Raw genomic sequence first — 27,861 nt, 5'->3', positions numbered from 1 at the left:
TAATGAGAAAGTAGTAAAGAAGAAATATGCTAATATACATAATTAGTTTATTTTCAATTTATTAGAGAGAAAAGGGGATAAGTAAAGGAACAAAATCTGTTGAATGTAGAGAGAGCATAAACTGAGGAATAGCTGTGTGATGCCATCTTGTTCCTGTAAAAATAACCATACCGGTTCCTTGTTTTTAAAACGCTAACTAAAAGGCAGTAAATTGTTAATACCTCGTGACCTCTTTCAGCACGCTACTTCCTGATCTACGCTCCCAGAGCCAGCAAATCCGCTGTCACCAGGGCAGCTGTGTCGTCACTGTTGTCATGGCGACGGGGCGAACGGCAGCAGAACTGCATTTGCCGGTACTCATCCGCCCTACGCATTTTCTCCCTTACTCGCCCATAAATGTTTTTCATCTTGCTCAATCCCTCCCTCCCTCCCCTCTCTGTTTATACAAGTCATCCCTATATGGGCCAGTGTTTTAGTAGGCAGCCAGGCAGGCACAGAGGTGGATGTTATAAACCGCACAGGGAGTGTGTGTTCTAAATGCTCTCCTGCCTGAGTACAGTGAGAGGTGTAAACACCATTATTCCTCTCTGCAGGCCCTGTGTGAAGGCAGGGAGAACAGCTCGGTTCTAGGGGAGGGTACTGCTATAGTCTAGTCCTGTCAGCTCTTCAGGAACTTGGCAATGAAGAAGCCGATAGTGTCCTTGTTGGCTCGGTGTGCGAGGGAGGTTGGGGACTCTGGCTGTTCTGTGGGGCTGTCATCCTCTCCCCTGGCCTCGGCCACGCTCCAGCCCAACTCAGGACTGAACCTCTGGAGGAGACGCAGCTGCTCAGGTGACAGGCCAGCTCCCAGCATGCCCTCTGCTCCGATGTGGGGCTCCTGAGAGAGAGACACATTAGTTAGTATTTTTGTGTGTGTGTGTACACATTTGTTACCTGAGGCTGTGTGTGCATGTGTGTGTGCGCTACCTGAGGCTGTAGTGTGAGGCTGGGGAAGGTGTTAAGGGCCCAGGCCACCTGCTCCTCGTTCTCTGCCAGAGTCACAGTGCAGGTGCTGTACACCAGGACCCCACCTCTCTTCAGGAGCCGTACCGCCTGCCAATTATACACACACACACTAAGGTCACACTCACAGTAAGCACTCTTTAACATGCCCTCATCGCTCAATAGATAGACACTGCATTGTCAAAACGCCTGTGCAGCTATGTACACACACACATTTACCTTACTGCGGTCTCTCCAGAGCCTAGATATTAAATGGCCTTAAGGAAACTCCAGTGGACACTGATGGAGCGCTTTGTGCCGCTGGGATAAGTGATGTGCTCACTATTGGACCCTAATCTCCCCACAGTAATCCATCTGCCGGCTATACTTAAGCTTTTCATCAGAGTATATCGGAGCCCAGAGCTCTAGAACAATCAAGCTTGGCCACACTGTCCTCTACTGGTCAGCACTGGTCAAGGCCAGTCTTATGCGAGGTAAGTGTGCTCGAGCGGGCATGCATGTGTCTGTGTGTGCGTGCGTGCGACGCACTGTGTGGAAGAGCTTGCGCTGTAGAGGCTGGTAGGAGCAGATCTCCTTCAGGTTCCAGGTACAGGCCATGCTGGGTCTCTGGCCTAGACCGCTACACGGAGCATCCAGCAACACCCGGTCAAAACTCTGTGGAGGGAAGGGTGGACCTGAAAACAGGGTGACATGAAAGTATCCAGGTCTCTGAGTTAGTAACCATGCTAGCCAACCAAGTAGAGAGGTGAAAATAACATTGAAATCGTCAGTGGTGTCCATGCCGGCGTTCTAAACGGCACCCGATTACCTATAGTGCACTACTTTTGAATAGGCCCTGGTCAAAAGTAGTGCACTACGTAGGGAATTAGGGTGCCATTTGGGATGTGCATCCCATCAGTCACATTCCGTACCCTCGGTGTCCTGGGCCTGGTCAGTGCACACAGCCTTGATGCTATTGAAGCAGTGGGCTTTGATGCAGTCCAGATGCAGCACTTTGGCGTTCTGAAGGATGCGCTCCACCTTGCCTCTGATCTTATCCAGGGCCACTACCTCTCCCTGCAAGGGACAAACCAAGTGAGCAGCAAAGGCAAAAACAACATTCCAGGTAGCAGTGGGGAAAAGAGGCCAGCCTTGCACAACAGCTCCACCTTGTGGAGAAGTAGATGTAATGTCCAAATGGAAACTTAAAGGGCCATTTTACTCATAAATTAAAGTTTTGTTTTTCAATTATTTGGGGTGGAGCCATATCGCTGGATCTATACAACTGATGTAATTGGACGTGGCTTCATCTGGACATTAGACCACTTTACATCTCACAAACTTTGACCTGAAAGTGAAATATCCCTTTAAAGCTGCAATATGTAACTTTTTGGGTGACCCAACCAAATTCACATAGAAATGTGAGTTCTAGATCTGTCATTCCCATGGAAAGAAAGTCTAAGAAGCGGTAGATCTGTCCTACGTGCGCCATTTCTATGCTTCCCGTTCTTAAGTTTAGTTTTTTGTGTCTTTTACTTTCGGTTTTGTACACCAGCTTCAAACAGCTGAAAATACAATAGTTTTGGTTATGGAAAATATATTTCACAGCGGTTTAGATGGTACAATGATTCTCTACACTATACTCGCTTGTTTTATCACAGAATCTGAAATTAGGCTAACTATAAGAATTTTAGCAACCAGGAAATTGTGGAGCGATTTCTGCATATTGCACCTTTAACTTCAAGGTCTTCAAAGCCCAGCAGAGCCCCCACCCCTACACTCTCACCTGTCCCCCCATCAGGGCAGCGATATGGCAGGTCTTCCCCCCGGGAGCGGCACACATATCCAGGATGCGCTCTCCAGGACGGGGCCCCAGCACGTGACCCACCACCACCGACGGGAGGTTCTAGAGTCATAGAAAGAGACGGGGAAAACAGAGCTCAGAATACGAGTGCTAATCTAGGATAAATGTTGCTGCTCAGATCATAACGAATAAGATTTTACAGAGAGGGTGGGGTCCTAGCACTTTGTGGATACAGGCCCAGTCCCCAACGTCCATGTGATCTTATTTGTTGTGATCAAAACGGATTCTAAATCAGCGCTCCGTCTCCGATATTCTTGAGACACGAGATGCCCCTGATTACGACCGTTGATCCAGAGAATCTACTGCCGTCGCAAAAAAAAAACTTCTGTTCAAGAGGTACCTGTAGGAACGCCAGACTGGGCAGTACCCCATCGAAGGAGGGGCTCTGGTACAGGGGCTCTACCATCCGAATGCCAACACCCCTATACGGGAAGAGAACAGTGACATTACTGCAAAATATATTCAACCCTGAGCATGTCTTACAGCTTAGCGTATGCTTTTTACTAGGACTAAATCTTTCTGAGCATTGATATTGAGTATGTGCGCATGCTTCATTCAATGAGGCTTGATCTGTATTAAAACTTTACTCCAATAGCAACCATACTATTACCATGCTATTACCACTTTATGATGTGCTATAAAGTGCTAGCCAAATAGCAGCCTCATAACAGGCGAGTGTAACGCTGCCCTGAGAGAATTTTGTTATAGAGATTCGAGACCTAAGCGTCTCTACCTACTTGACTGGTTCGTCTGAGCAGAAGATGTTGGAGCGGTCCATTTCAGCGACTCCATTTCCCACAAACACTCTCTTTCCCTTAAAGTCCTTGTTCCCCCGTGTGCACTTCCCCTCCAGGTCCGAGAACACAGACACCGCATCTCCTGTCTTCATGACTGAAACAGGCAACAGGTTTACGAGTTAATACTCTTTTTACAGTTCTAACACAATCATCTGGAGCAAAGGCAACTTGTATCAATCACAACATTGATATGTACACCATGTCCCCTGTCTTCATGACTGAGACCAAACACGCCACTATTATTGTACCTCCAGTCCAGGCTATAATGTTCATTCCCAAAACTATTGTTTCACTAGACTGCTGATAACAGTTCTAACGCAATCACCTGTTGTGAACGCAACTAGTATCCCTTCAAATTATTGAAGAAGAACTCAAGGGTCTACCAAATCGTTACGGTCAAAGGTTCCCATGGCATCTAAGGAAGTGAAGAAAGAGGGTGCCGTCCTTGGCTTGTAGTTGGAGTGCATGAAGACCTCTTACACTTGGGTGTGGCGAGGATCCCTGGGGCGAAGACGTGCGCTCCCCTCAGAACAGCACTGCCACACTGAGCGCCTACTATGACCTCAGAGCTGAGCTGGACCACAGGCCTGACCGCAAAGTAAGAGGGTGGTAAAACACATTCACATGCCGCTTATTTGCTCTGGTTACGTCCCAAATGGCACCCTATTCCCTATATGGTGCGCTATTTTTGACCAGAGTCCATAGGGGGAAAGGGTGCAATTTGGGATGCAGAATAGCTCTCTTTCACACACACACGGGTGATGAGGTGATGAACAGTGCTAAAGATCAGAGGTACCACTTATATGTCATCACACACATACATATCAATAGTAGCAAAGGACAAATTCTTGGAAAGATTAAGAGCAGAAGAGAAAGTTGCCTTATGTCATTGCTAGCAATTGTTGGTTTATGCGGGGCTTTCTTTGCGTCTTTAAGTTCTGTTGTTGATTTGGTTACATAGAGAATGTCAAACCCAATGTGCATAGTGTTTTTGCATAGCGAGTTAAGTTAAGAAACCTGTTATTTCTACTGTAATTTTATGAAATCATGTGTAGTTGTGGCCATGGTGGGAGTGATTTTGGAGAGGGTTTGGGATTTTTCTAAGCTCTGGTCCAGGAAGGCTCAGAGTCAGAAAGCTGCATGCAAAGTCCTGGACAAGGGCTTTCGATTTTTACATCGGTAAAGAGTGTTTTTCCCTCTTACCTTTGTGGAGTGGACTCTTACACTACATGACCAAAAGTATGTGGACACCTATTCGTCAAACATCTCATTTCAAAATCATGGGCATTAACATGGAGTTGGTCCCCCCTTTGCTGCTATAACAGCTTCCACTCTTCTGGGAAGGCTTTCCAATAGAGGTTGGAAAATTGCTGCAGGGACTTGCTTCCTCTCAGCCACAAGAGCATTAGTGAGGTCAGGCACTAATGTTGGGCGATTAGGCCTGGCTCGCAGTTGGCGTTCCAATTCATCCCAAAGGTGTTCAATGGGGTTGAGGTCTTGGCTCTGTGTAGGCCAGTCAAGTTCTTCCACACCGATCCTGACAAATCATTTCTGTATGGGCATCGCTTTGTGCACGGGGGCATTGTCATGCTGAAACCGTAAAGGGCCTTCCCCAAACTGTTGCCACAAAGTTGGAAGCACAGAATCGTCTAGAATGTCATTGTATGCTGCAGCGTTAAGATTTCCCTTCACTGTAATTAAAGGGCCTAGTCCGAACCATGAAAAACAGACCCAGACCATTATCCCTCCTCCACCAAACTTTACAGTTGGCACTATGCATTGGGACAGGTAACGTTCTCATGGCATCCGCCAAAACCAGATTTGTCTGTCGGACTGCCAGATGGTGAAGCGTGATTCATCATTCCAGAGAACGTGTTTCACTGCTCCAGAGTCCAATGACGGTGAGCATTACACCACTCCAGCCGACGCTTAGCATTGCGCACAGTGATCTCAGGCTTGTGTGCGGCTGCTCGGCCAAGGAAACCCATTTCATGATGCTCCCGACGAACAGTTCTGGTGCTGACCTTGCTTCCAGAGGTAGTTTGGAACTCGGTGAGTGTTGCAACTGAGGACAGACGATTTTTAGGTGCTACATGCTTCAGCACACGGCAGTCCCGTTCTGTGAGCTTGTGTGGCCTACAACTTCGCGGCTGAGCCGTTGTTGCTCCTAGACGTTTTCACTTGGCAATAACAGCACTTACAGTTGACCGGGGCAACTCTAGCATGGCAGAAATTTGACGAACTGACTTGTTGGAAAGATGGTATCCTATGACGGTGCCACGTTGAATGTCACTGAGCTCTTCCGTAAGGCCATTTTACTGCCAATGTTTGACTACCGAGATTGCATGGCTGTGTGCTCAATTTTATACACCTATCAGCAACGGGTGTGGCTGAAATAGCCAAATCCACAAATTCAAAGTGGTGTACACATACTTTGTATATAAAGCTGTCATCAAGGCAAAGGGTGGCTACTTTGAAGAATCTCAAATATAAAATATATTTTGATTTGTTTAACAGTTAATACATGATTCCATATGTGTATTATATGTTATTTCATAGTTGTGATGTCTTCACTATTATTCAACAACGTAGAAAATAGTCAAAATAAAGAAAAAACCTGGAATGAGTAGGTGTGTCCAAACTTTTCACTGGTACTGTATATAGTGTATTTGGCGGACATTTTGCAGGCATTCCTGACATACCTAGGCCCGATGACAGGAAGAAGCAGCACATCTGGAATGTGCGGGTGGGGGAGAATAGTAACGGAAATGTCTTCAGACTGAGAGTCACACTTCTGCTGCTGCAAGAACAGAGGTAGCAGGGTTAGAAGAGCTTGCACTGAGGAGTCAACACACAGAAAACAGTGTTGAAAGTCATAAATGTATACACACACACACAGTCAGACATAAACGCTCTTACACAGCATACCCACCCGGGACAAAAAAAAACTTTAGCAATAAAAAAAAAAACAATTTAAGTAGTTAAGTTTTCGGGCAACACTGCTCCATAGACATGTCCACTATGGCTGTGTCCTGATTCTCTACCCTTTTCCTAAAGTGTGCATTTGCACCCTGTCATGTATTTAAAAGCATATGGATTGGTGTAAGTATTGGCTGGAGGGAGTTCCCTCCATTGTTAAATCCATGACGGCTGATGTAAAAAGGGTTGATTAATTGATTGATTGATGACGGAGAGTGAGCAACTGTGCAAGTGCACACTTCGGTAGAAGGGAATAAACTCAGTCCATCTGTCTCTCACACTATAGCCTAAAAGGAGCCTTGAACTTAAGCACATTTCAGTTAACATACTACAGTGAATGAATCCCACCCCCACAAGCCAGCAACACAGAAAGCAGACTGCCCCCCACCTGTTTGAGTTCCTCCCCAAGCCTGTGTTGGATCTCCTCCAGGGAAGCCAGGTGTGTGCTGGCTCGCACACAGGTCAAGGCAGGTGGGTGGGACAGGCAGGACAGCAGCCTCTGGAACCTCTGCTCTGCCTCTCCTTGACTCACTGCAGCCAGCACCTGTACGCAAACATAGGACAGGGGGTGTCAGGTTCGAGTAGCTGAACGTTACTTCTCTATTTCAACAGATCATTTTTGGGTGACACTTGAACTTCAGGGCCAATATTCATGAAGCATCTCAGAGTGGAACTAGGATCAGGGCCTCCTTTTCCATAACATTTGGATTCATTATTATCTAAAAGGCCAAACTGATCCTAGATCAGCAATGCTACTCTGAGAAGCAGGAGAAATACATGCCCAGATAGCTCTACATAACTTGATGAGATCTGATAATGTGCAAGAAAAACCTTATAGGTGTCATTTAGGAACAATAAAGTTGCATCTAGTAGAATTCAACCAACGTCTTGTTCGAACAAGAACATAAATGTAGTCACTGTCAAAACAATGAACACAAACACATTAATTAGTGTGTGTGTGTGCTAGGTGCTTTTAGCAACGCGGGTGTATTTACATACCCCCCCCCCCGGCCAAACCCTCCCCTAACCCGGACGACGCTGGGCCAATTGTGCGCCGCCCTATGGGACTCTCGTTCACGTCCGGTTGTGACACAGCCTGGGAACGAACCACGGTCTATAGTGACGCCTCTAGCAGTGCGTTAAACCGCTGCACCACTCGGGAGGCAATTGCTTTAAATTGTACTGGGTTGCACAAAAACAGTCCGTGGGAAGCCAGAAATGAAATACAATTCCATTTCAACTTTCCTGCCGATGGGCAGGACAGTTGATCATTATTAGAGAAAATATCTAAAAGGATCAAATTATTAAACAGACTTTCCAAACTTGGGTCTGTTAAATACCCCACTTCCTCTCTGCTTACCTATGTCAAAATAAACGTCCCCCACAAGTTATTCCTTTTTTGTCCACATATGGCGCATGTGCAGGACTTTTATTTTGACATGAGGTAAGCAGAGAGGAAGTGGGTCTGCTTGGATACTCTTTAATAACAGAACTCTTTAGATATCCCTATGTGTGTGTGTGTGTGTAGCAGGTAAGGGAACCCCACCTCCTTGTTTATGAAGACATTCCTCAAGTAATCATGAACTTCTGGCTTCAAAGCAATTCTTGGGAAAATTGACATTTCTTCTGGCATTGGTTATGGCAATTTGAAGATGGAAAAAAAATACACCTATTTCGGCCTGAGATGTAACCTAGGTTATTACATAAAGAGAAATTAATGTTATTGTTAATTACTGCATCCATTCCCTTGAAATTGTCAGTATCTGACCATTATAACGGGAGACCTGGGAGCGAAGAGGCTAGTGGTATTGTCGGTGATATGAAGACATCAAACACATAAGCTTCTTTGCGATTCCATTATCTAGCATGTTGCTTGCATGAAGTATTGATTCAAAGTACGTTTGTGTGCATAATGTAAAGGTGCAAATTCTAAGCGAAAAGCGTTTTACAAGTCAGTTTTGAATCAGTCTCCATGCTACTCACGTTACATTTTTGGGTGAAGGATCTTCGTAGGGCATTTCCTCATATGTCATTAACATGCGTCTGTGTCGTAATGTTGGGAGTTGTAGTTCTTTTGGGGCAATCTAATTGGAGCACTTTTCTCATTATTTAGCTACTGTACTGCATGTTGTTCTATATCCATGTTGCTATTGACACACACATTTCAGTTCAACGATAATTCCGAGATTTTGTAAATATGTTTTGAGTTTATGTACATTAATCAAACATAAATCAACTCACATGTGATAGTCACTTACAGATTATTATTACATACTCATAAATAGTATCTATAAAATGTGACATCTAAAACTACACCAGACAACAGATTTGGGATGCTTCCTATTTTTTTTTATTTTTCTTGAGGACACCATTTTTCAGCTCTAATTTACTTCACTTAAACTAAGATTAATACTAAGATTACAATCCTAACTACATCCAGGACACTGATGTGAAGTGTGTTTTCAATCATATTACATTTTAAGGGTGGGGGGGGGGCAAAACTGTTGTTTCTGCTTAGAACTGTCATTGGTATTCCTGTGTCAGCAGAATTTTTGTAATTTTCTATTTAGCCTTTATTTAACTAGGCAAGTCAGTTAAGAACAAATTCTTATTTACAATGATGACCTACCCCGGCCAAACCCGGACGACACTGGGCCAATTGTGCGCCACCCTATGGGACTCCCAATCACAGCCAGATGTGAGACAGCCTGGAATCTAACCAGGGACTGTAGTGACGCCTCTTACACTGAGATGCAGTGTCTTAGACCGCTGCGCCACTCGGGAGACACTGAAAGGCGAAAGTAATATGCTGTAAAGGGGTCGATTGGAATTCGAGTACCATCTCTCTTCAAGCCCTTGCAGCAGAGGAGGTCAGAACTGGTCTCAGCGGTGTCTTTCTGAAGGTCTCTTCCTGTTGGAGTTTCCTTACAGTTCTGCTGTTCTCTTCAAGCTCAGTACTAGAACAGTGGTAGCTGGCTCAGTGCAGTCTAGGGGAACATAAAGTTGTTATTCTATGGAGAGTTTCTGTATCCTCCCTTTGTCAACATCAGCTCAAAGGCGAAGGTAAGATGTTGAATAAAAACCATATTTTCTCTCATCAGAGTAGCAAAATCTCCAAGCATTATCCCTGTTACAATCTCTCTTCAAGCCCTTGCAGCACAAGAAGAGGGTCAGAACTCAGCGGTGTTTTGATGGTCCTATCTAGAATTGGAGTGTCCCTTCATGTTCTGCAAAATTGTTCCCTGGAGAGCTGCTTTGAATTTCAGTCCTCATTCCCAGTTGGTTGCGCAGATCAAATGTGATATCAGGTGATTTTTGGTGTCCTCTTCTTCCTTCTCCTTTTTTCGATGCTGTCCTTGGCTAATCCCATTGGAGGAGGGTTTGGTTTTGAACACTAAAGAATTTTAAGACCCAATTGTCCAGTTAAGTACCATAAAAGGGGATGTTGTTTTGGTACTAACAGCTACTAATTCCAAATTATCAAAATCTCTCCCCACTCCTACACTCCTCAATTGTCTTACATTGCTATAGAACCTGCAAAAAAATTTGAGTAACAAACAACAGCTGTCAGTTAGAGAATGGACAAGATTTTGTAAAAGATCTGATAGGTATGACATAAAGTATGTGATATGACATTGCTTGATGACACAGTAATAAATGTATTTCATATCAGTATTTCTTATGGCATTTGCAATGGACACGGACTTAGGGGCGAGCCCGGTCCGACAGCCAGTCGTGCAGGAGGATCTGTTCCAGGACGGGCCTCTTCAGAGGGTCTTGCTTGAGGCACCAGCGGACCAGGTCTCTGCATTCTATGGAACAATAGGATTAGACAGAGTCACAAATGGTATCTTGTTACAGTAGAAAAAGTATACAGTGAGAACACACTTGTTGCAAACTTCAGTTTAAACTCTATTAATCAAGTATCCTACCCTAAACCATTTTTTTAATGCAAAATAGTTCAATTCTGTGTTTCTACTGTGTCGCCATCGCTTTGGATAGTGTGTAGATAAAGCACTGGTAATTGGACCAGTACCAAATGTCACTCTACTGCCTAACCACACCTACTCTCCTCCCAGCTGCAACTACATACCTTTGGAGATCCCTCTCTTGAAGCGCAGGCGTCCTCGGATGATTTCGGCCTCCTTCCTGAAGGGCAGGTCACCGTTGACCAGGCCAAACAGAAGCACACCCAGGGACCAGATGGTGGCTTTGCGCCCCTGGTACATCCCATCCAGAACCCACTCAGGGGGGGAGAACTCTGTAGTGCCTGAGAGAAATGGGGGGGGGGGGGCGAGAGGAGGGGATATTACATTCCTTTGCCCGAAGCTCACAACACCAATGCTATTCAGTCTTCGTCTTTTCTCACCAGCAAAGTCCCTGAAGAGTTTCTCCCTCAGCAGATCCCCGCAGCCGAAGTCGATGAGCTTGACGTTCAGAGTGTCCGTCTGCACCAGCAGGTTCTCCACTTTGATGTCACGGTGGATGACGCCGCGGTCGCGGCAGTGCCGTACCGCCAGAACCACCTGGAGCATGATGACCCTCGCCATGGCCTCGTTGAGCTTCCCACCCATCATCTCACAGTAGTCGTACAGGTCCATGCAGGAAGTGGGACGCTCCAGGACCAGGATGAACTTCTTGGGCTGCTCGAACCAATCCACCAGCTCCAGCACGTGTTCACAGACAGGTGGCCGCGACACGATCTGCATCAGGGCTACCTCCAGGGGCAGCCGGTACGTTGTTCCAGGCTAAAGGGGGAAGGTTGATTAACAACAGTTTCATGCATTGGCAGCTCAGTGGGCTGTTATATTGGTCTGACTGTACATACAATTATTAGGTAGGCTAGCACTCCGATGTATATCCATCTGACTGTTTTTATGATTGTTGGGTGGTGCAGTACACATTTATCAGACTGTACTTACGATTGTGAGGTAGTACTCCGATACACCCTTAGGGATGTACTTAATGGCGACCTGAGTGATGGAGAAGGGAGAAGCACATTGTGAATAATCAACATAATTGTGGTAATGTCTTATGCTGTGGATGGACAGATCTAAAGAGGGAGGAAAGAGAGAGAGGGATGATTACTTCTCTCCCATCTTCCTTTCGTGTTCCCTCATAGACGGACCCACAGCCTCCTTGTCCCAGCAACTTGCCCACGTTATAGAGCGAGGTGAAACTGGCTGCAACACAAATATCACAGTTAAGGACACGGCCCAGTCCCTCTCCTAACCACACACTGTTTATCAGGCTATTCAATGTCTAAGAGGCTTCATTGAGGACAATAACCAGGTCTAGAGGAGCACAAACAGAGACATTCTCAATAAAACTAATCAGACAGGGGGCTTTATAGTACACTTGACTTACTGTAAGTCAGCCCTGTAGGCCTTCAGGTATTTGCATTTTACAACAATTGGCCACAGTTTGTAATTATCTCATTGAAACACTCTGTGGTGTCTGGTCACTCAAACCTAAGGCAGATTATGACAAATGTGTCTGACCTCTGCGTGGTGGGTTGCGTCGGACTTTGGTCTTGTATTTATCGCAGACTTCTGAACATTTGGAGTCGGTTCTCTCGCTGCTGGTGGATGTGTCTGTTGATGTGGAGGAGCCAATGGAGCTGTATGGTCCGGATGCCACGGTGACCTTGATCTTCTTAGCAGTCCTAAGGTCGTCTGAATCCAAATCTTGGAAACTAGTCATCCTTTTCCTCTTTGATCCCATGTCGCATTGGGTTCCCTTGTCCTCCATCTTGGGGGTTGGTAGGCCCTTTCTCCTTGGCATCTTTGAAATTGCCCTGGTCTCCATAGGAGTGGGCCAGTCAGCCTCACTCTCAATCTGCAGTTTCTGGAGAGTGCTCTGTGTCAATTGAGTACAAGGGAGCACCAATGAAACCCTTTTGGTTATGGCATGCTGGCTGGACCGATTTTTGGTTGGGTGTTCGCCCCCGTCCACATTGACCCTGCACTTCCTCTTCATTCTCAGCCCCTTGTTCTGAAACAGTCAGACGGTCCTAACATTTTATTTTGGGATGTTTGTGATAACCTTTATGAGAAAATAGTGTGATTTGCAAGTGCACCAATTAGCCACCTTGCCATTGTAATAGATATATACTGCTCAAAAAAATAAAGGGAACACTAAAATAACACATCCTAGATCTGAATGAATGAAATAAATCTTATTAAATACTTTTTTCTTTACATAGTTGAATGTGCTGACAACAAAATCACACAAAAATAATCAATGGAAATCCAATTTATCAACCCATGGAGGTCTGGATTTGGAGTCACACTCAAAATTAAAGTGGAAAACCACACTACAGGCTGATCCAACTTTGATGTAATGTCCTTAAAACAAGTCCAAATGAGGCTCAGTAGTGTGTGTGGCCTCCACGTGCCTGTATGACCTCCCTACAATGCCTGGGCATGCTCCTGATGAGGTGGCGGATGGTCTCCTGAGGGATCTCCTCCCAGACCTGGACTAAAGCATCCGCCAACTCCTGGACAGTCTGTGGTGCAACGTGGCGTTGGTGGATGGAGCGAGACATGATGTCCCAGATGTGCTCAATTGGATTCAGGTCTGGGGAACGGGCAGGCCAGTCCATAGCATCAATGCCTTCCTATTGCAGGAACTGCTGACACACTCCAGCCACATGAGGTCTAGCATTGTCTTGCATTAGGAGGAACCCAGGGCCAACCGCACCAGCATATGGTCTCACAAGGGGTCTGAGGATCTCATCTCGGTACCTAATGGCAGTCAGGCTACCTCTGGCGAGCACATGGAGAAAGAAATGCCACCCCACACCATGACTGACCCACCGCCAAACCGGTCATGCTGGAGGATGTTGCAGGCAGCAGAACGTTCTCCACGGCGTCTCCAGACTCTGTCACGTCTGTCACGTGCTCAGTGTGAACCTGCTTTCATCTGTGAAGAGCACAGGGCGCCAGTGGCGAATTTGCCAATCTTGGTGTTCTCTGGCAAATGCCAAACGTCCTGCACGGTGTTGGGCTGTAAGCACAACCCCCACCTGTGGACGTCGGGCCCTCATACCACCCTCATGGAGTCTGTTTCTGACCGTTTGAGCAGACACATGCACATTTTTGGCCTGCTGGAGGTCATTTTGCAGGGCTCTGGCAGTGCTTCTCCTGCTCCTCCTTGCACAAAGGCGGAGGTAGCGGTCCTGCTGCTGGGTTGTTGCCCTCCTATGGCCTCCTCCACGTCTCCTGATGTACTGGCCTGTCTCCTGGTAGCGCCTACATGCTCTGGACACTATGCTGACAGACACAGCAAACCTTCTTGCCACAGCTCGCATTGATGTGCCATCCTGGATGAGCTGCACTACCTGAGCCACTTGTGTGGGTTGTAGACTCCGTCTCATGCTACCACTAGAGTGAAAGCATCGCCAGCATTCAAAAGTGACCAAAACATCAACCAGGAAGCATAGGAACTGAGAAGTGGTCTGTGGTCACCACCTGCAGAACCCCTCCTTTATTTTGGGTGTCTTGCTAATTGCCTATAATTTCCACCTGTTGTCTATTCCATTTGCACAACAGCATGTGAAATTTATTGTAAATCAGTGTTGCTTCCTAAGTGGACAGTTTGATTTCACAGAAGTGTGATTGACTTGGAGTTACATTGTGTTGTTTAAATGTTCCCTTTATTTTTTTGAGCAGTGTATATAAGCCCTGTCCAGAACAGAAACAAACCCAGAGCCATTAGCCCCCATAACATTGTGTAGGTCTGAAATGATTTAATTGCCTAAGCAATATGGTGAAAACAATTATATCTAGCCTATTCTAGGGCAAAGGTAAAACAAACCAATTGAAAGAAACTTCAAGCTCATACTTGAACTTTGATACTATTTTTCACATTTTGCAGTCGTTTTTGGGATATGCTGTTGACATCTAAGACACCATTGACACACTTTGTTCACACCATAACCTATTCTGTTGAATTCAGTCCTGGGTTCAAATACTATTTGAAATCTTTCAAATACTTTGCAAAGTAACACTCAACAGCACTCTCTGAGCCATATGCACACCAAAAATATAATTCACACATGTTTAATACACACATGAAATAGGACATATGTAAGTACCCACCTATTAATTATTATTACTAGGACTGTTTGCTTTAGCCTACCTGGAGGGCCAAATTAGGCGGGGTTTGTCATTTTAGGACTGTTCCATTGGCCTGATTTCAAACAGTTTCAACCCAGGTCTGGTTGGATTATCATTGAAGTCAATCAAATGTACAACCTACCAGGAGTGTGAATATAGGAAGTGGTTCCGGTGAGGTCGTGGACCCGTTTGATTGATTTGTCCATCAAAATGCCTATATATAATAATATATTATGTCAGACATGATGATGTCATCTGGCACAACTTTGGCACACAGTTGATGTCACAATAGCTCACTCTTAACAACACCGCTGCCAGTCCCGGCGACAGTAACCCACAAGCTTGTTGTAAAAAAAAGATTCCTGAATATATAAATAACACTTTAGTCTGTTTTTTTTATGAAAAATAATCCTGTACATTTTCAACCAATTATTGAGCCCCTGGCGTCAACGTCATCAATTGTAACTTGACACTTAGGCCGGGGGGGGGTGGCTTTTGAAAAACACTGCATCGGGGTTTACACTAACAGTCAATTTGGAAGAGGCTACAACACACAGGCAGATCTCGCATTAAGGAAAACTTCGTGTATATAAAGTTCTCACAGTGGAGTTGGCTAGCTAGCAGCTGGAAACAAGTCGACTTGAAGTGGTTAATGTTAAACCCTTAGCTAGCTAACTTAGCTCCGGGCCGTTAGCTCTCGTAAACAGAATTCCAAAGGCACCATCAGGAAAAAATGTTATGTCAACGTATTTTTCCATAACGGATAGTTGTGACTCTGTTGATGCTAGTTAACGTTAGCCCATAGACAAAATAACTGAGTCTGATACCTCGGATAGTAAAGAAAGGTAGCTAGTTAGCTAATCATTTCTCAACTAGAGTTTTGTTGTGGAGCTAGCGAGTTAATTTACGTGGCTTGTGTGGAGCTGGTTATTCATTTCAAAACTACTAACGGGGACTTGTGCCAGCTAACGACGTTAGTTAGCCCTGGATACGTCGACAGTCCACCCTTTGCAATTTAAACCACTGACGACATGGGTCTTATATTTGCCAAACTGTGGAGTTTCTTTTGCAATCAAGGTGAGTACTTAGCTACCAGCTAACATTTTTAGCTTGCTAGTAGCTAACGAGTACGTTAGCTAGTACACACAATAATATGGGGCCTTCACTAACGTTAGTTAGTTGGCTAACGTTTTTGGTTGCCAGCTGTTCTTCGACCCGATGTGTAGCTAACGTTAACGCTATTCCTTGACAGTGGCTGCATGCAAAACAACACATGGTAGTGGTCTAGATAGTAATTATTGTAGCTCAATGTTAGGGAGTTACCGTCGGCAACATAATCTAATGGTGGTAGAGGTTTACAGAATCAGCCAGCTGAGGATACTGTTAGATGTAACGTTAACACTCAAATAGCCGCATGTTTGAGAGGAATAATATGCACTCTGTGGTCCAATTTTGGACTTGTTGTTTAGGCTACTGTTTCTGTTGACTTTGAGAAATGGACACAAGGGACAACTTTGGAAGGATGTGGAAGTCGGTTTGGAGTTTTATAGGGCTAAATGGATTAACAAAGTGTTGTAATGGCCCTTTCCTGTCTTTTCAATCCAGCAGAGAAAGAACATGTCAATATAATGGAATTGGCCAGAGCCTTATTTATTTATGTAACTAGGCTAGTCATTTAAGAACAAATGTTTATTTGCAATGACGGCCTAGGAACAGTGGGTTAACTGCCTTGTACGACAGATTTATACCTTGTCAGCTCGGGGGTTCGATCTAGCAACCTTTCAGTTACTGACCGAATGCTCTAACCTTTAGGTTACCTCCTGCCCCTCTAAACCTGGTCCCATATCTGTTTGTGCTCTTTCCAACTCCATTTATCATTGTCAAGCCAAACATGACAATGAGGGACAAGGAGTTGGCATGATGATAGCACAAACAGACTGGCACTCATGCTAGCCTGGTCCCAGATCTGTATACCAATGGAGGTCATCTATAGTAGAACAACTCTCATACTACTGTCCTGCAATGTTGGGCCATAAGGTAATCCTGTGGAATTGTGTATCCCATTGGCCTAATCCCTCAGTGAGACAGAAGAGGACCAGTGAATTGCTAATCCCAGCCTCCAGTGTTTTAGACTAGAGGACTTTACAGGTCAAAAAAGTTATTCCGAAATGGATCCATGGCATTCCCACCTGACCCGATATGCATAAATAAAAAAAATGAGACCTGCTCCGAATGGACTCGAGGACAGTTGGACCTGTTACGAAAAGACCTGTGGAAAAACAGACCCATGCTCAAACAGACCCATGCTCGTTCAGGTCCGAGAGTAGGAGGGAGCGAGAGAACTCCAAGCTGGGCGCTGCCAGCGACATCAATAAACGAGCGAACTTGGCCAAATGATCCACAGTCCTTAAACCGAAAATATATATATTTGTTGTTTCAATGTGTAGCATATTCAAAACTTTAACCTATTTGATTGGTTTCTACTTTTTGAAAACAATTGTCCACCTCGCGGTTCAGATGTAGGAGATTTGAGCGTTAAATGCATCAGTATGATATATTACTTTTTTTTTTTTTTTAAGTCATTGTTTACAGGGAAAATACAAACAGGTTATTATATTGCAAATTAAGTTTTGCATCTTGCCCTCCTTTTTAGTTTTTTCCTTTTCATGGTTTGAGTGCGAGTAGCCCTAGGCCTTCTGATAATTCTATTATATTACAGCAAACGTAACATTACTCTAAATTTGGCCAAAGAAAATGGCTGAACAGAATGAAACAAAACACTTGTTGCATATTTAAAGAACTGGTTTAAACCTTGAACAGGCCTATATTGCAGTAATTACCAACAAAGGTGAGTGCCTACTGTAGGCCTACACAACAAATGACAGCAATAGGCTAATGCTCATTTATAACAGGCCTACTTATAAACTAAATACAGAGCACAAAAGACAGAATTTAAATTGGGCAACAAAATGATACAATATTTTTGCATGTTTAAAGAACTGGTTTATATTATTAAATAGGCTAATAATAATATACAAATGATAATGGATACGAAAAATAAATAGGTTAGAAAACGGCATCAAACCAGAATAGCGAGTTCCGTTTGGCCGTGCCAACGTTCTTCTCATCTTTGTCCACTACAATATTAAAACTTGTCCCCGAGGACATTCCCCTTATCGGCTTCTTTTTCACGGTTCTTCTTCCTTGAACTTTTTCGTTTATTTGAATGAAAAAGGCCTCCATCTTCGCAATCAGCAGTACCCTAGGCCAATGCTCCTTTCTCGCTCTCTCTCAGCAGCAGGAGGACGTGAGGTGAGCAGCCTGAACCACTTTCAGCTGGACAGAAGCAATATGTTTTTGAGTTGCAGTTGGCTGACACCGATAAAGCTTGTGCGGTTCTTGTCTTGCACACATTACATTTAAGAGGACTGGTCCAGATGACAAATCAATTATAAATTGCCACGGATCTGTGCAATTAAATCAGACCCAGATCCGAGAGACAAGTCAGAATTTACAGGTCCGGGTCAGATCGCGGAATTTCGGGTCTTAGACCGCTACAAGTTTCACTCACTCCAACAGATGAGTTAATTAGTTAGATTACTACTAGGCTAGATGCTTGTGGACCACTTCCATCATGGTGTTTTGTCATATTGAAAACGTTTGCTTTTGTTTGAATGGAAAATATAGTTCACACCAGTCCAATGAATGTGTTTGTGGATATGGAAATGTTGGGTAGTGTTCTTTGTATGTAACAAACTCTCAACTCCCTCCTCTGTGAGCTTTTTTGGCCGGGCCCACCCACATCCACTACAGGGTAGCTATCCTCTCAGGAAGCAATAGCCGTGGAACATCTGACGACATCATCTGTTGTGTGCCAAAGCCTGTCAAAGTCATCAGCCATCTGACAGTACTACCTTCCTCCTTGTCGACCGTGGGCTTCAAAGGTGAAGTCACCTAGGGGGGATATTCTAACACAGACGTGCTTGCTTTGATTCAGGCTTTGGTCTGCCAACCGCCTTTGTATGACAGTGGAGTGTTAAAGGCCCTAAAGCAACACAGAAGCTAAAGACCGTGATGGTGATTTTGGGGGGTGGGCTACTTGCGCTTGTGTTAGACCAGCGAAAGCTAGGAGCTAAGCTAAGAGCTCATTGACTTAAATGTAAATGTCTAATTAGCTTTGAAAGTGGCTCTGGGGTGAAGTTTCCTGTAGGTACAGATCTAGGTTCAGCTTCCCTCCCCTAATCTTAACCATTACTGTGGCAAGAAGGTAGTGTATCTTGGGAAGGGAAACTGTAACCTGTGCACACTTTCTTTGTTGCAGAACACAAGGTGATTATTGTCGGGTTGGACAATGCTGGAAAGACCACCATACTGTACCAATTGTGAGTAATGAAAAAAAATGTTTTAACCTTTATTTAACTAAGCATGTCAGTTATGAACAAATTCTTATTTACAATGACGGCCAACCCCAGACGCTGGACCAATTGTGCTCCGCCCTATGGGACTCCAAATCACATCCGGATGTGATGCAACCTGGATCAGAACCAGGGACTATAGTGACACTTCTTGCACTGAGATGCAGTGCCTTAGACCGCTGCCCCACTCGGGACTACTACAGTTCCCCCCCCCCCCCCCCTTGTCTGCTGTCTCCATGTATCTTTAACTATAACTCAAGAGTTTTTCTATGTTTAAGGAAAACTCCTGGCCATACTAATGACGACTGTTGCTCTCTGAGGTAGATCACTGAAACGTTTTGTATCTTCCTCCTTAGTCTGATGAACGAGGTGGTCCATACATCGCCCACCATAGGGAGTAATGTGGAGGAGATAGTGGTGAAGAACACCCACTTCCTCATGTGGGACATCGGGGGACAGGAGTCTCTCCGCTCCTCCTGGAACACCTATTACTCCAACACAGAGGTAAGTTACACACACCACCCCAACATACTCTACTCACCCAGTGGCCAGTGCTGTACGTTTTAGTGGTAGCAGACAGACGGTGCATAAAAGGTCCAGTGGTGTGTGTTGTAAATAGCGGGGCTCCTAATCCCTAATAGATGCTGTCAGAGAGGGGAACAAAAGTATTGCCCAGCTGCCGTGGTCCGTCTGTGCTCTGAACAAACAAAGGGGCGTCCCCGGGTTCAAAGGTCACGCTGACAGAGTCCTGTATGAAAGGCAAGTTTTGCCTCTGCAGCTTATGGTAAGAGTGAGGGGATGAGGAATGTGGCTCTTCATTGGAGCTCTGTTTTAAAACCCCCAGTAGGACTCTTCAAACCGTATCACACACTCGTGCCAATTCTGTAACCTGACATCTGCTATGCTCTGTCCACATGCTCACTTTCAGCACAAACACTGCATCCACATCTGCTATGCTCTCTGAACGATACACAATGAGTCATTAGCATGCCAGCCACCATTCCCGGAACAAGCCCAATTGTGAGGGTCTCCGCTCAGAAATATCCACCCACCATGTTTCACTGTACCTGTTCTAAATGGCATCTGAAAAGATGAAGTGTCCTATTGAATCTATTGGCTTCTATGGAAGTCATGAGTTTGTTTCACCAGCCATCCGTGCTCTGTCTGTCTCTGTGACTTGTCTGTTGCTGTACTTGTCTTCCCAGCCGCACGTGGCCTATCTTTCCAAATCCGTCTCGTTTACGCGACGAGTCCGAGCATAGTGTCTTGCTGGTGACAAACCCAATGGCCGTGTCCAAAATCTGTCTTGCCTAGTACTTATTTAAACTGCATACTTTGTAATAATGGTACTGTAGTGAACAAAAATATAAACGCAACATACAACAATTGCAAAGATTTTACTGAGTTCATAAGGAAGTCAGTAAATCAAAATAAATAAATTGGGTCCTAATCTATGGATTTTACATGAATGGGAATAGAGATATTCATCTGTTGGTCACAGATGCCTTAAAAGAAAAAGGTAGGGCCGTGGCTCAGAAAACCAGTCAGTATCTGTTGTGACCGCCATTTGCCTCATGCAGCGCGACACATCTCCTTCGCATAGAGTTGATCAGGCTGTTGATTGTGGAATGTTGTCCCAGTCATCTTAAATGAATGTGTGAAGTTTCTGGATGTTGGCTGGAACTGGAACACGCTGTCGTACATGTCGATCCAGAGCATCCCAAACATGCTCAATTTGTGTCATGTCTGAGTTTACAGGCCAAGGAAGACCTGGGACATTTTCAGCTTACAGGAAATGTGTACAGATCCTTGCGACATGAGGCCGTGCATTATTATGCTGAAACATGGTGATTGAGGCAGACAAATGGCACGACAATGGGCCTCAGGATCTCGTCACGCTATCACTCTGCATCAATAAAATGGAATTGTGTTCGTTGTCCGTAGCTTATGCCTGTCCATAACATAACCCACACCCCCGCCACCATGGGGCACTCTTGTTCACAACGTTGACGTCAGCAAACCTCTCGCCCACACGACACCACACACGTGGTCTGCAGTTGTGAGGCCGGTTGGACATACTGCCAAATTTTCTGAAACGACTTGAGGAGGCTTATAGTAGAGAAATTAACATTAAATTCTCTGGCAATACTTGGTGGACATTCCTGCAGTCAGCATGCCAATTGCATCTGTGCCATTTAATTTTTATTAGGCTCCCCATTAGCTAACGCTGTAACGCTAGCTAATCTTCCTGTGGTCCAACACCAATTAATGAGACATTAAACAATTACAAATCAAGATTTCAAACATTCAATAAGTAGACAATACAGACAATTTAAAATACCTGACAGGAAAGACTTAACATTCAGTTGATGCCTTCTATTTCCTGTCCAGTCATATGGTCTATCGCATTAGATGTAGTTGTGTGACACAACTGCACATTTTAGAGAGGTATTTTATTGTCCCCAGCACAACGGACACGTGTAAAGATCATGCTGTTTAATCAGCTTCTTGATATGCAACATCTGTGGTCTCCCGAGTGACGCAGTGGTCTAAGACACTGCATCTCAGTGCAAGAGGTGTTACCACAGTCCCTGGTTCGAATCCAGGCTGTATCACATCTGGCCATGATTGGGAGTTCCATAGGGCGGCACAATTGGCCCAGCTTCTGGGTTTGGCCGGGGTAGACCGTCATTGTACATTTGTTCTTAACTGCCTTGCCAAGTTAAATTTAAAAAATCTGGCAGGTGGATTATCTTGGCAAAGGAGAAATGCTCACTAACAGGGATGTGAACAAATTTGTGCTACATTTCTGGGATATTTTGCTTCAGCTCATGAAACATGGGACCAACATTTGACCTTCATATTTTTGTTCAGTGTACATACTATTTAGAACATACTGTTTAGTGAAAAGGTATGCAGTAAGCAACACTTAAACATAAATACTCATCTATACTGAGAAGGCGTCATCTAATGCTCAATCGCGCTTGTTCCCTGCCATCTGATTTTTGTAGAGTCCCCCTATTCTGATTATCAGCTTGTCAAACACAGGTGGGTGTGAAGACTATTCTCTTCCTCAAGGGTGCAGCGAATTCTATTAGATGAAAAGCCGAAATGAGTATGACATCCTGGCATTTAAAGCATACATTTATTTTCTAAATATCACATAAATTTTTTCTAAATATCACATACTATCTATTTTTGCATACCTCAAAAGCCTACTATTTAGGACGCAAGTACGTGTATTCGGAAACATCTAATTTCCTCTTGCAGGGTTAATAAAGTGTTTTCAGTTGTCATTGTCTGTCTCCTGTAATTCCCAGTTTATCATCTTGGTGGTGGACAGCACAGACCGAGAGAGGCTGGTGATCTCTAAAGAGGAGCTCTACAAGATGTTGGCTCATGAGGTTCGTATATTAACCCCCCCAGTACTCTGACCTTCATTCACACGCATGCTGGCACAGAAAACTGGGGGAAACCGCACAGAACTAGTTTAATCTGTGTAAAAAAATGTACAAAAAATTGCCAGCCTAAAAAAAACAAGGAGCTTGTCTCACAAGTCCACATGAATGATTTCTAGTTCCCTCCCTGTCACATTGTTCAGTGGAAGTTTTTGTTGTGCTTGGCTGCGTCCCAAATGGTGCCCTTTTCCCTATATAGTGCAATAAGGCTCTAGTCAAAATGAATGCACTAAAAAGGGAATAGAGTGCCAGTTGGGATGCATGTGTTGTAGTGGAAGTTGCATTGTTCTCTTTGCCCCTTCTTTCTTCCCAGGACCTAAGAAAGGCAGCTTTGTTGATATTTGCAAACAAGCAGGATATGAAAGACTGCATGTCGGCGGCGGAAATCTCCAAATACCTCACCCTTAGCTCCATCAAAGACCACCCCTGGCACATCCAGTCGTGCTGTGCGCTCACAGGAGAAGGGTGAGAGGGGCCTTGGCATCACGTGGATACACACACACAACCTTAACACTGTCCCATTCCTTTCTATAGCCTATGTGATTCGCCTCTTTACTTCTTCTGAAACTTCAAAAGGGATCTGCAACTTAGATGGTTTGCCTTTTTTCTTTTCAGCTTATGCCAGGGCCTGGAGTGGATGACCTCGAGGGCGGGACTAAGATAGCCCCTTCTCCCTCGTTGGATGTTGAACTGACTGACTACCGTTCTCACCTATCTGGTGGCATCCCAGCCTCTCCCTATTGGCTTCTTAAAAACATAAACAAAATGGTTCAATTTTGAGCTCAAGGCTGCACGGGAAGCAAGTGTTGCCTCTCTCCCCGCTACATCAACTTGACCTTACCTGGGTTGTGTTCATTCGGCACTAAAAAGAAGAAAACAAACCAAAACAGGGAGGGACTTCCTGAACTTGTCCAATTAGAAATGCTCCTTTCGTATGTCCTTTGCAAAACGTTTTGCTACGGTGTGCTGTAATGAATACCACACTATTTTAAGGTCCTTGTTAACTGGACCCTCTTACTAAACCACATGGACTTTTTGCTACCTGGATGTGGTCAAGCTGATGGTAAACCGCAGTAGAACCACAGCCAGAAAGAGAACACTTCTCCTCTAAGACTGGAATACTAAGTGTCCACTTGAAGCGATGGACACACCATCACCACTACATATCATGATTATATATCATAATGCCATATTAGGACCTGGATTGACATTTAGGTCTCTTGAATGTTCTGTGCAGAAGTGTTTCATCAATCATGTATTAATTTGTCTGTCTATTTTGATGCCTACTTTACAGAGGCCTACACCAAACAGTGTCTACCTACTCACTTATGGTAGTCAGGTTAACTTACTTAGGTTAGGGAAAGGAAGGGGTTTATCATGGTGAATGGACACCGGGTAGTATCAGTAACACAATGGTATTCTATGTTGGTTACAGTAGTGGAAGTCTGTTACAATACATGTGTTTTGGTTTAGGCCTATGTGTACAGGATGGCATATTCAAGATGTTTTTAACTACTTTTTGATGTATTTTTTTTATTTATTTCATGGTGAGTTGTCATCGGTGCTTATTATACATGGTCTCCGTCTGTTTCATAAGCTATAAAGGTGGTGGTTGTTCTGAACTCACAAAAGGACTAGTTGGTACTGTAACCGTGGTTGGAGGAGTGAGTCTGGGGATGCGTCCAAAATGGCACCCTATTCCCTATATAGTGCACTACTTTTAACCAGGGCCCAGAGGGTTCTGTTCAAAGGTAGTGCACTATATAGGGAATAGGGTGCCATTTGGGATGCACCCTGGGTACAAGCCTCGTTGTGATGCTGGTTTCTTTGACTGTGGGAGCCACTGTATTATTGGGAATAGTCGTATTGCATTTGACTTCTCAAGCAAATGTCCCTGGGATCTGTTTTCCTTAGCACTCATTCACACTGGGAACAAATGGAGTGCTAACTAGTGCTGCGCGATCAACCGAAATGTCGTTTATTTTTTTAAACGGCTAATTGACCAACGTCGGTTCAATTATTTGAATTCCATGTAATTTTTTTCCTGTGAGCTCAATGCTCACATTGCAGTTTCTCCACAGATAAATCAGATCAGCCCGTACTGTGCAACGTTGTAGTTTCCAACAGGCCAATATTCAACATAGTTTAATGCAGGAAATGTGATAATTAACTACAATGACCATTATCCATAATCCTACTTTTCCGGTCTGTGTTTCCTTTACTCCTGCTATGTTAGGTTAGTGTGGGGCAGACACTGAGACCGAGAAATGCACGATCGAGAGGGATAGAGAGCAGTTGCTTCGTGAGGTATCTCTACCTGAAAATACATTTATCTAAGTGATTGATAGTATGCCTTATTTACTTTGAAGAACTACTAAAATAGGGATTTTTGTCAGACAGCATAAGCAGCAGCTCACTAGAGATGAGATGATTTGGAATAAAAGTCATCAAATAAAACAAATGTAATATACACAATGAAATATTTAAGTAATAAATTAAGTGATACGCAGTAATGGGCAGTCACTACTATAATGGGAATTTTAATAATTGTTTTATGTGTTACAACATTTAACCCACAATGCATTTTAATGTTAAAATTGTATCAACCGAAAACCGTGATTATTAAAAAAATAATAATAATCGAACCGAAACCGTACAGACCTCAAATGTACTAATCGCTCGGCACTAGTGCCAACCAACCACTACCGTGGTAATATCAGTGTTCAAAGCTCAAGTTTCATAACAGTATTGTACACATGTCGATGCAGCATTTTGATTAGATTATTTTAGCATTTTGTGTATATACAACTCAAGTATATGATGCGATGTCGAATTGCAGCTACATTTTTTTTTTTGTGTATCACCTTATTCTGACAAATTACTCCTTAGAGTTAAAGTAGCCTGAGTGTCAGTCTGTTTGTGCTATCATGCCACCTTGTTTTGGCTTGACAAGGACAGCAATGGAGTTTGCAAAAGCACTAACGGATCTGGGACCAAGCAAGTTAGATATATGGTACTCTTTGTGCATTTTTGACTGCATTGTATCGAACGCGCCATCCAGCCCCCATCAGCTTATGTTGCGTACCCTCAAAACAGCTAGCCTGATCCCAGATTTGTTTGGGTTTTAGCCAACTTCTCTAGTTAGAGAAGTTGGCTGAAGCACACAGGTCTGGGACCAGGCTACTGACAGGCCTCAAAAGGAGTCAGCTAGGGCTTCTCCTGTGTCAAATGTGCCACATGTCAGACAGACTGGCATGTGAATGAATGGGATGTTGATGCTCTCCTTATGTCTGAATGTCTGTCTGCTTGCCCTGACAATATTTTATCCCTTATTTCCGCTGTATCAAGATTCTCACAGTCTAGGATCAGCCCCATTCCACAATCTTACTCATTGTGGATTGAAACACTAAATTGATCCTAAATTGGCACTCCTACTCTGAGAAGCTTGCTACATATGGCCTCTCTCCACCAGGATTTGTTACTACATTGGCCTGATGGGTGAGTTCATTTAAATAGCTAACAGATCTATGCACGTGTCACTTTGCAGGTGCATGAGAGTGTGTGGTGAAGTCAAGGAAACAACTTCAGTCTTTTCATTGGGACTAGATTCAGAGTAGCTCAGGGTCCGGTTTCCCCAAAGTATCTTAAGGCTACGTTCATCATTAGGACCTTTTGTAGGAGCATCGTTAAATCTCTAAGCTGTTTCCCAAAACCACCGTTTAATAAAGTTGCTCTTAAACACTTATTTAACGACTACATCAGACCACTTGTAGAACAGCTAAGTTTCGGCGTTAGATGCTTTTTTTTTTTTTTTGGCCCTTCTGCGTGACTTTAAAAGATAAATACAGTATAGGCTACAGACCTAATATACTGTATTTGAATATTGAATATTTAGCTAATTGTAGACTAGCCTTCTGTCTAATATTTGCCAAATCTTGATTTAGTGCGTTTTATTATAGGGTTAAGATTAGAATAAGCCACCTCAATATTTGTAGCCATAGACAATAAATAACATCTCTCTAGGAGCTGATCCGTCGTCAGTAACTCTAATGTTAAGATTGGAAAGGGAGAACGCTGCTCCGAGAAGGGCAGTATCAACACAGGCTTTGTTTTGTGAAAAGCATGTTATATCTCTGACTGTTGTAGGAAAGATTGTTAAAACACTCATAAGCCTAAGTTCCAGTGGGAAACTGGGCCCTGGTCCATCGCGCGACAAGTTACAAAGAGCAGTGGCGTCCACCCTGGTCCGGGAGAGTACGAGTCCACCGGTTTTAATTGACACCCAGTTAGCATTATGTGAAACAGATGGACCCAGGATGCGTCCCAAATGGCTCCATATTCCCTATACAGTGTACTACTATCAGTAGAGTGCCATTTGGAATTGGGACATACCCAGTCTCTTCAGAATCATAGTGGCATTCCATTGGTATCTAGTGCTTTATACCCTGTCAGACAGTGGAATGGTCAGACACTTAAATCAGGATGATAATGACGTGTATGATCTGGGTCACACATTTCAGTTTTATTTTTAAATAAAATATTGTATTTTGAAATGTGAATCTGGTTTGTTCACTGACTAGGTCCAGAAGGCTGTGATTTGCTTTTCAATGTTTCAGGCATCCACAGTTGGCTGCCAGCAGTCTCATACTGTTTGTACCATCTCATGGGTGAAGACCTGATGAACATATGTGGACAACATCTGCAGAGACCCTTCTCAGAACAGAGAACCTAGCAGCCGTCATGAACAAGGCTGCGTTTACACAGGCAGCCCAATTCTGATATTTCTTTCACTAATTGGTATTTTTCACTAATTGGTATTTTGACCAATCAGATCTATGATTGGTTAAGACACTAATTAGTGGGGAAAATGATCAGCATTGGGCTGCCTGTGTATGCCATCATCTGGTGTGTTGCACCACCATAATAAAGTAAGCATAGCACTGACTTATTAAAAACAATGTTTTATCAATGTTATTAGATACAATATATAAACTGCAAAAAAAACTTCCTTTTTCAAGTTCGTGTCATTCAAAGAAAATTTGTAAAAATCCAAATAACTTCACAGATCTTCATTGTAAAGGGTTTAAACACTGTTTCCCATGCTTGTTCAATGAACCATAAACAATTAATGAACATTCACCTGTGGAACGGTTGTTAAGACACTAACAGCTTACAGACGGTAGGCAATTAAGGTCACAGTTGTGAAAACCTAGGACACTAAAGAGGCCTTTCTACTGACTCTGAAGA

The 27,861-nt window shown here is 44.0% G+C and overlaps 3 protein-coding genes across 5 annotated transcripts; 1 reads left to right on the top strand and 2 right to left on the bottom strand.

Moving 5' to 3' along the window:
* Positions 1-44: 44 nt before the first annotated feature.
* On the bottom strand, positions 45-8,624 carry nsun6 (NOP2/Sun RNA methyltransferase 6). The gene is given in 5 exon segments (NM_001140824.1): positions 45-726; positions 816-823; positions 7,010-7,165; positions 8,168-8,312; positions 8,605-8,624. Coding segments are annotated over 4 exon segments (351 nt in total). The 5' UTR covers positions 8,255-8,312; positions 8,605-8,624; the 3' UTR covers positions 45-626.
* Positions 8,625-9,109: 485 nt separating this feature from the next.
* LOC106590130 (serine/threonine-protein kinase pim-3) lies at positions 9,110-12,024 on the bottom strand. Its single transcript, XM_082970623.1, has 5 exons — positions 12,009-12,024; positions 11,544-11,674; positions 10,991-11,369; positions 10,715-10,891; positions 9,110-10,433 (listed from the first exon to the last, which is right to left on the bottom strand). The coding sequence occupies exons 1-5, from the start codon at positions 12,022-12,024 to the stop codon at positions 10,327-10,329; spliced, it is 810 nt and encodes a 269-aa protein (XP_082826749.1). The 3' UTR covers positions 9,110-10,326.
* A 3,189-nt stretch (positions 12,025-15,213) lies between these two features.
* On the top strand, positions 15,214-27,173 carry arl8 (ADP-ribosylation factor-like 8). Of its 3 annotated transcripts, none has more exons than XM_014180737.3 (7): positions 15,214-15,818; positions 18,521-18,685; positions 19,063-19,123; positions 19,513-19,660; positions 22,477-22,560; positions 22,928-23,079; positions 23,230-27,173. In XM_014180737.3, the coding sequence occupies exons 1-7, from the start codon at positions 15,773-15,775 to the stop codon at positions 23,276-23,278; spliced, it is 705 nt and encodes a 234-aa protein (XP_014036212.1). In that variant the 5' UTR covers positions 15,214-15,772; the 3' UTR covers positions 23,279-27,173. The 3 variants fall into 3 exon arrangements, with proteins under 3 accessions (XP_014036212.1, XP_014036213.1, XP_014036214.1); XM_014180739.3 differs by having other exon boundaries at positions 15,217-15,818; positions 18,555-18,685; XM_014180738.3 differs by lacking the exon at positions 18,521-18,685 and having other exon boundaries at positions 15,216-15,818.
* Positions 27,174-27,861: the final 688 nt, after the last annotated feature.

This window comes from Salmo salar, chromosome 29, assembly GCF_965601325.2.
Source record: "Salmo salar chromosome 29, fSalSal1, whole genome shotgun sequence".
Taxonomy (NCBI): Eukaryota; Metazoa; Chordata; class Actinopteri; order Salmoniformes; family Salmonidae; genus Salmo; species Salmo salar.
The sequence above is the reverse complement of the archived record's forward strand: the minus strand, read 5'-3'. Positions and strand labels throughout refer to the sequence as shown.

Excerpts from the sequence above, each read along its gene's own strand:
- LOC106590130 (XM_082970623.1), bottom strand. Across the intron at positions 10,892-10,990 it reads ACTCTTCAGGGACTTTGCTG|GCACTACAGAGTTCTCCCCC; the intron begins GTGAGAAAAGAC and ends CATTTCTCTCAG. Across the intron at positions 10,434-10,714 it reads CAAGAGAGGGATCTCCAAAG|AATGCAGAGACCTGGTCCGC; the intron begins GTATGTAGTTGC and ends ATTGTTCCATAG.
- arl8 (XM_014180737.3), top strand. The coding sequence starts at position 15,773 with ATGGGTCTTATATTTGCCAAACTGTGGAGTTTCTTTTGCAATCAAG. Across the intron at positions 18,686-19,062 it reads GTCGACCGTGGGCTTCAAAG|AACACAAGGTGATTATTGTC; the intron begins GTGAAGTCACCT and ends TCTTTGTTGCAG. Across the intron at positions 22,561-22,927 it reads ACAAGATGTTGGCTCATGAG|GACCTAAGAAAGGCAGCTTT; the intron begins GTTCGTATATTA and ends CTTTCTTCCCAG.